This window comes from Palaemon carinicauda, chromosome 10, assembly GCF_036898095.1.
Source record: "Palaemon carinicauda isolate YSFRI2023 chromosome 10, ASM3689809v2, whole genome shotgun sequence".
Taxonomy (NCBI): Eukaryota; Metazoa; Arthropoda; class Malacostraca; order Decapoda; family Palaemonidae; genus Palaemon; species Palaemon carinicauda.
Window position 1 is genome coordinate 89,732,856 of NC_090734.1, and position 9,217 is coordinate 89,742,072.

Consider the following 9,217-nt stretch of genomic DNA (forward strand, 5'->3'; position numbering starts at 1 on the left):
ACACATTGAATATCGAGTAATGTGAACATAAATACTCTTATGGTGTGAATTTTTACTTTAATATTTCATGTATTAGCTCAGTTCTACCTGAATTGTCCCTCCATTTCGTCTCTTCTGCTCCTGCATACATTATATATATATATATATATATATATATATATATATATATATATATATATATATATATATATATATATATATATATATATATATATATACTGTACATACACATACTGATGCATAATGTAAAATTCGGGTTTCTCTTTATTTAAAAGTTAAAAATATCATTGCTATTGACAAAAGAAGGTACGTAGCTTAGAAGAGAGAGAGAGAGAGAGAGAGAGAGAGAGAGAGAGAGAGAGAGAGAGAGAGAGAGAGAGAGAGACCATTTATTTATCGGAATCGTTAGAATGACATTTGAACGCATTGAATATCGTGTAATGTGAACATAAATACTCTTATGGTGTGAATTTTTACTTTAATATTTCTTATATTAGCTTAGTTCTACCTGAATTGTCCCTCCATTTCGTCCCTTCTGCTCCTGCATACATTATATATATATATATATATATATATATATATATATATATATATATATATATATATATATATATATATATATATATATATATATATATATATATTTATATATATATATATATATATATATATATATATATATATATATATATATATATATATATATATATGTATATATATATAACCATTCATATTGATATAAGCCATATATAATATTCGTAATATGTAGACTGTCTCTACTTCAGGGTCAAGTACCTTGAGTCTCTGATCCCGAGGTAGAGAAAATCCAGATATTAGGAGGAGTATAATATATGGCTTTGAGCATATGGAATGGACGTTTAAATATGCAAAATGATCATATATAGCCATATGTACATATATATATATATATATATATATATATATATATATATATATATATATATATATATATATATATATATATTTATACATATATATATACATACATATGTACTGTACATATGTATATGTATATACATGTCCTTATCATTATCAAGATCATCATTATCTCCTTCTATGCCTTTTGACGCTAAGGGCCTTGCTTAGATTTCGCCAGTCGTTTCTATCAATATTTCTCCATTCATTATGTCTTACTTCACAGTTATTCCTCAGCCACGTAGGCCTATGACTTTCAGCTTTGTGAAGCCCACATAGGGGACTTAAATAATCTCTCTTATTGCTTAAATTCAAATTTTGATTTGCCATTTAGCTCCTAATATTTTTCTTAGGGTTCATTTCTCAAATCTACAATATTTTTTCATTGTCATACTTCTACTCATGTCCATACAGTAACACTAGTCTCCCTAAACTGATATATAGTCTGATTTTTATGAGTATTTTCAGGTGATTTGATTTTCAAATTTTACTTATGATTGCAAATGTCTTATTTACTTTTTTCAATATTTTATTAAACTTGAATTCTAAAGATGCTCTATTAGAGATCGTAGTTCCTTAATGTTTAAATTATTCCACCGCATCAATCATTCATCCTTCCATTGATATTTCTTTTCTAAAGCAAATTCTGTTTTCATCTTGTTTTTCTTTATTCTATTCATCTTGAGCCCAACCTCATTTTGGTAAGCAAGCTTTGTAAGTCCTGTGGTGTTCTGCTTATAAGGGCATAGGCCTCAGTATATTCTATGTCGGCTAATTTCTTATCACCAATCCAGTCCAATCCTTCTCCACCATCCCCAACTGTTCTAGGCATTGCAAACTCTATGAGGAAGATAAACAAAATGAGTGACACGCATTTCATTGGTGTACTCCCATGTTCACTATAAACGCATTTCATAGGAATTCACTTACATTAACTTCACACTTACTATGCTCATAAATAGACCTAATAAAATCTACATATTTAAGAGGAACTCTGTAATAACTTAGGACTTTAATATTCTACACAACGCTGTACTACATGTCATGTCTTAAAATTAAAATTTGGTCTGTACAACTTTTAACTTTTCTAAACCCTGCTTGTTCATCTCTCAGCTTTTTATCAAACTTTCTCTCTAGTCTCTCCAGTATGAGCTTACTATATATTTTAATGACAATTCACGTTAGAGTGGTGCTTTTATAATCATTGCATTCACTCAGATATCTTTATTTTTGGGAGGGCCATTTTCACCAACACTCCTAACTTCCAATTATAAGGTTTTCCATCTTCACGTCATATTCTACAAAATAATCTTGTAAGTATTCTGGGAGTCACTTCAGTTCAGCCAATATCATCTCAAGAATTATTCCATCATATCCAGGGGTTTTTCATCTTTTAAGATTTTAAAATAGCTTCAACCTCAAACATACCAAATTCATTCATGGGCACACCCAGGCCTTCATTAGCTTCAGGTATATCAATCAAATTAATTCCTTCATATGTCCTATTCATGACCTCACTAAGGTGTTCCATTCAACGTTGCCTTTCTTCATCCTCTGTTGTTATAACAGATTCATATATCTTTTTTATGGGTATATGCTTCTTCTTTCCACCAGTAGCGATTTCATTAATAATTTTATGATCAATTCTTACACCATAGGCACTCCCTGAATTCATAGCTTGTCAACCTCATCTGCTTTTCTGTCTAGTTATTTTCTTCAGTCATTCCTGGCTTTTCTTTTGATCTCACCACGAATACTGGAATACTTTGCATGTTTTACGTTGTAATTTTCATTACTTTTCACTGCACGCGTATCCTACGCTCGTACACAGTAATGGTATTTCTGTTTTTTTGTATATTGTTGTTATTATTCTTCCCTCATACTGATAACTTGTTTATGCCTGTATGTGCTTATATCAATCTGTTTGAATTTTTGTGACCTTATCCACTAAAAATTTTGTTATAAAAGCTTGCTCTTTGCTCAAATAAAGTTAGGTACAATTATGGGTGACCACCGGAGTGTTTAGTTCCCTTCCGCTTTCCAGCTGCACTGCTGAGTCTTATTATTTGATGATGCCGCCATCTAACACTGACTCTACAGTCAACACCACACCCCTGAAACTACCACTCTTCACCAGCAGAGAAATGTTTGCCGTGTTCCAGTGTGTTGCAGTCCAGTTTTGCATTAAGGGCGTGACTCGGTCTAGTACCAAAGTAGATTACATTCGCACGGCGATCCCCGAGGACATTTTTCTGAAAATCTCGGATTGGTTGTACCATCAAGGAAACACAAATAACTTACGACACCCTCAAATTATGCATCGTGGAGCAGTAATCATCATTGCCAGCCCTTTGCATAGTGGAACTTTTTCAGCTCTCTCAAGAACCGTAGGGGGACCAAAAGGCTTCGCTCACCTTCAAGGAAATGAACAGGTTCGCTCGCCTACAACCTGTTCCAGATGGCTTTCCTTGTGAAGGGAATCTATTTCAAGCCCTTTGGGTATGGTGCCTAACCAAACCAGTACCTGCTGCTATCCCTGATGTCAATATTTTGGCCATGAAGGACCTGACGACCAAAGTCAACGCCCTTATGGACAGCCACCTCACCACCTTCCAGACCTTCATCAATGCCTCCACTCCTGACAAAGAGGACACCTATTCAACATCGATCAAAACCGAGGCGAATGTGGTAGGTCACAGACTCCCACCCAGTGACGTGCCAGAGCGGCGACAAAACCAGCCATACCCCACAAAGACCTCCTTTTGTCATTCGCATGGACCACATTCCTCTGGTACATGCCTTCACTTGACAGTCTGATGCCTGGTCCATCCGTCAACGCCGACTTCTTTCTTCTTTCTCCCGAGGCTGAATACAATTGTAACCTTCAGCACGTCCCTTGGAAAATGAATCCCATTGCCAATGCCCTGTCAAGAAACACATTGGCCGCCATTTATCTGGGATTGTAATACAACGCCTTGGGAGGAGACAAACAAAAAGATCTAGAGTACTAGGCATGTAGGACTTCCTGCACATCCCTCCATTAGCTGAATGTCCCTCTCGATGCCTCCAACGCCACCCTCCTCTGTAACATCATTACTGGTAGACCTAGATAGTAGATACCTTCTCCCATTCACCGACAGGCGTTTGATTTCACTCTTGGGTTTTCACATCCCTCGTGCCGTTCCGCTGCACAGCTGTTAAAGAAAAAGTTAATTTGGCACAGCATTACTAAGGATGATAAGGATTAGGTCCTTGCCTGTACTTCATGCCAAACCTCAAAACTGCATGGACACACAGAGTCAGAAGTGGGCCCCTTTCCTCAACCTCAGCTGCACTTTGCCCACATTCACGTTGATGATGTAGGTCCCCCACCCATATTTCAAGGACATTGTTACCTGTTTACCGTCATCAATCGCTTCACTCTTTGGCCTGAAGCCATTCCCAAGGAAAATACAACGTCTGCCTCGTTTACATCTGCCTTACTCTCAGGATGGATAGCAAGATTTGGTATCCCTGAGCATATTACTTCCGACAGGGGCACTACTTTCACCTCTGAATTGTGGGCATCATTAATGAATCTCCAGGGACTCACCAATCATCAAACAACCGCATACGACCCTGCATCCAATGATATAATTGAACATTTTTACAGGAACCCTCAAAGCAGCTTTTTTATGTCCTTCTACAAGGATTCCAACTGGTTTACCCAGCTTCCCTGGGTCCTCCTAGGACCAAGGACCACTCTTACAGATGCTCTGAATATCTTGGCAGCAGAAATGGTTTATGGTGACCTATTGGTCATCCCTGCCGATTTTTTTTTTTCATCTGCAACCTCCCCCGACAATCTAAGCGCCTATGTCACGTTTTAGGACAATTTACTCCATGCCACTAGATTTACATACCCCCAGCTAAACCACACATACCGAGAGATCTGCATGTTCAGGTGCCTGTTATCGCTACATGGATGCAAAGAGCAATCTCTTTTCAGGACGATATGCAAGGGTGACGACCCTGGGCTTAAGGCCTTTTAGCAAAGACCTATTTCTTCCATTTCACTGAACGTTTGTTTAGCGGCTGCTGAATGGTCCGTTGTCAGATGTTTGAATCTGGTGAACACAAGGAGCCCCATCGTTTCACATGTTTCACAGGAACCGTTGGCATTTGACGAAGTTTTGGACGGAAAACGTCCGGTTACGATGTGAGGAGTTGGGAGTAGGCATCCATGAGTGTGCTGAATGGAAGAGCGAGGTCGGATGGGTAGTGTTGGAGAAGCATTAATGAGTAAGAATCCGTGTTGACCAACCATAGGGGAGCTACATCGACCAGGAGGTGGAAATATGACGAATTCCGCACCGTAAATTGGTAGTGTGACATCAGCAACGAGAAACTTCCAAAATATATTTGGCGCTTACAAACGATAATATGAGGGTTTGGTAACCATGGGTGCGTAACGCAGAATTCAGTACGCCTCTTAAGAGCAGGACACCCTATTTCACATGCATGTGTTTTTATATTTATATACAGTACATAAGACAAATATTGCATGTATAATTTGTTGATGTACATATGTATCTATATATAATATATGTATGCAAATGATTTTCATGGATTACTTCAAAACGCCATCTTGAGCAATCAAAATCTTAAAATGAACCAAAGAGTGTTCTAAGGATAATAATTCTGTTGAATTCTGTATCGTAGTGAAAAGGTGAAAATATTCTCTCTCTCTCTCTCTCTCTCTCTCTCTCTCTCTCTCTCTCTCTCTCTCTCTCTCTCTCTCTCTCTCTCTCTCTCTCAATGTATTTAGATCTACCTACGGTATTTATCTATCTATCGAAATGCATATTTCAATTAACAACTCTCAAATGACTCATGTTTCCGAGACCAATGTTAGTAAGGTCTAATCGATCCTCTCTATGCCGAACTCGAAACTCGAACAGAACGCGAATGATTCCGGGTCGGAAAGCGAACTGTCATGAATATTGCAAATGATCCCTTTGCTGTTGAATAACTATAGCTATATATAAAATATTCCATTTTTATGCGAATGCGGGAGAATGTAGCAATGGAAAATTTCAGACGTAGGTTCTTTATATCACAACTCCTTTCATCATTATTGGAAAGATTTATCTTCACGCTTTTTATTTATCTATCTTTTATATTCTTTTTCTTCTTTTCCATGATTAATTTAGGTACTCCTCTCCTTCCTTTTTCTAATTCACCCTTCATCACTCATTTACCTTTCGATGGTTGCAGGTAAGACTTCCAAGGCTCTGCCTTTGTATCTGTATGAAATGTTTAATGGTTCCTGTTTCCGTGAGTATCCCATTCTAGGATTAATTATTCACTAATTTTGAATGTATATTAGAATTTATGTCTATTTTATTTACATCTCTGCTTAATTTCGATTATATCCTGCACAGCCTGTTCCGAATTTTAATTCCCATACAATTATTCTGTATTGAAGACACAGGTTTTATTTTCAGGTATATTTCCTTGGAACAGGAAGATTACTCCTTGTATTCTTTATAAACACCATTCAAGACTTCTTCTTCTACATAGAGATTATGATTATCATTACCAGCTAACTTACAACCCTAGTTGGAAAAGCAAGATGCTATAAGCCCAAGGGCTCCAACCAAAAAATATAGCCAAGTGAGGACAGGGAATAAGTAAATAATTAAACGATATGAGAAACGATGAGCAATTGAAATAAAATATTTTTAAAAACAGTAACAGCATAAAAAAGATATATCATATATAAAATGTAAACAAACTTATGTAAGCCTGTTCAACATAAAACATTTGCTGCTAGTTTGACTTATGAAATTCTCCCGATTCAACTGCCCGATTAGGAAGATCATTCCACAACTTGTCACAGCTGGAATAAAACTTCTAGAATGCTGTGTAGTATTGAGACTCATGATGGAGAAGGCCTGACTATTAGAATTAACTGCAAGTCTTGTATTACATAGAGGATGGTACAGTTCGGGAAGATCTAAATATAATTTAAAGGACAATCAGAATTATGAAATCTTATGTAACATGTATAACAAACTAATTGAACGACGGTGCCAGAAATTAGTATCTAGATCAGGAATAAGAATTTTAACAGACCGAAAGTTCCTGTCCAACAACTTACGATAAAATTCAGCAGCTGGAGACCAGATAGGAGAACAATACTCGAAACAAGGTAGAATGATACAATAAAACACTTCAGAATAGAATGATCACCAAATTTCTTAAAAGACTTTCTCAATAAGCAATTGAAGAAGACGCCGGCCTAATGTGTTTCCTAAAAGTAAATATACTGTCAAGAATCACACTTAAAATTTTAAAAGGGCTGAGATCCAGATGATGAGCCACTGTCCTTGACCTACTTACAATCATACTTAGAATTTTATTAAGATTAAGTTTCAAGCCCCATAATTTGCACCATGCTCTAATTGTAGCTACATCTCTATTAAGGGATTCAGCAACCTCAGATCTACATTCAGAGGATTGAAGTTATACAAAGAGTGTAGCATCATCTGCTTATGCAACAAGCTTGTTTTGTAGACCAAACCACATGTCATGTATATGTATTGTGAAAAGTAATGGGCCAAGAACATTACCCTGAAGAACACCAGATATCACATTCCTATACTCACAATGGTAACTATCAACAACAACTCTTTGCAATCTTATTACTTAAAATTGCAATAATAATGTTAAGAAACGACCTGCCCACTCCCAACTGCTTCAGTTAGAAAATAAGGCCTCTATAATTAACACAGTCAAAGGTAGTATTAAAATAAAGGCCAATCAAACAAACTTCCTGACTCCAATCAAGGAATTTTTGTACAGCATTGGAGATTGGAAGGTCATCACAGGCTCCAAGGCCTTTATGGAAAACAGACTGAAAACTAAGGAACAGATGATTACCCTCAACAAACCTAATAAGACGTTTTCCAAAAGAGGTTAAAAAACTTGATAATAAGGTTGTTATGAAAATGGGTAGTAATCAGTTGGACTTGAGCTACCACAGACACATTTACCTAGTGAAGTAACATTAGCAATTCTCCAACAAATGCCAAATGCTCCTCTTCTTGATAGTTTGCAAAATAACAGATAGCTTAGTTGGGAGCTAGAAAAGCTGTAGTCTTTATAAAAAAAAAAAGGTGGGGGGAACACCATTTGGGTCTACACCTCAATAAGTAGAAAGGTCCATCAAGAAAGATTGAGTTTTACGAGATCGAAAAGCTAAACTAGTTAGTATAGCTCCGGAAACAAGGATGAGGAAGATCGATTTTCTCATTACTCTTCTCACTGTCAAAAACATCAGTCCAAAGGATTATATTTTCTTTGGAAAATGAGTGACAGAGCCATCTGGTTCAAGTGAAGGAGGAACTCTTGCATCTAAACCAAAGAGTGCAGATTTAAGGATAATCCACCACTTGTGTTCCGAGGTTATACCAGATAGGGTTTCTTTTATGGTCAAATTTTATTCTTTTTCAGTTGTAGCATACACTCTCTGAGTAAAAGCTCTAAGCTGAGTATAGTTATTCCATGTCCAATTTGATTTGTTACCCTTCCAACGATGGTAAATTGTACGATATGAATAATCTTGACCTTGGTGAACAAATGATTTTTTTTTTTTAAAGTTTAACAAATATCCAAGGTGCTAGGCAGCCCAATTTCAAATAAGATTTCATCCGAGCTGGTGGCATCCCAAGGCAACATAGACAGGAAAATGCTTGTTACAGGGTTTAAAAGGGAAATTTAATTCCCTTTGTAGGCACATAATCAATAATATGCCATCTCCAATCTTTCATTTTTTTTTTAAATGTACTATTGGCAAGTTGTGTGTGTTCGTTCTAAGAATTGCTTCAGCAATTCTAATGCTCTATTGTTTATTTTGTTTCTTATTTTTTTCATGTCATTTAATGGAATAATTGTCTCTTGTACATTTTCTTTTGAAATCTATTCTTTTATATATGTGGTTGATTGATAATTCTCATTTTGCTATCAAATGAAATGTCACAATATATACAATAGATATACCATATGACAATACAATTATATATAGAACCTTAAAACATATTTGCATATCATGGTATTAGCTTACTAAAGGAACGGTTAATTGCGCGCAACAGTATACTATATTACGGTTTCTATTGTGAAGGAAACAATTTCGTTGTCCTCGAAGTTATGCAAGGTCAAGGAAAATCAGACAGCGAACAAATTAAATGTATGTTCGTAAATGCCTATTTAGGCAGTTCGTTATAATTGCTTTTGCCAA

The 9,217-nt window shown here is 36.2% G+C and overlaps 1 protein-coding gene across 1 annotated transcript; it reads left to right on the top strand.

Moving 5' to 3' along the window:
• Positions 1-3,492: 3,492 nt before the first annotated feature.
• Positions 3,493-4,805, top strand: LOC137648114 (uncharacterized). Its single transcript, XM_068381049.1, has 2 exons — positions 3,493-3,624; positions 4,266-4,805. The coding sequence occupies exons 1-2, from the start codon at positions 3,493-3,495 to the stop codon at positions 4,803-4,805; spliced, it is 672 nt and encodes a 223-aa protein (XP_068237150.1).
• The last annotated feature ends 4,412 nt before the right edge of the window (positions 4,806-9,217 follow it).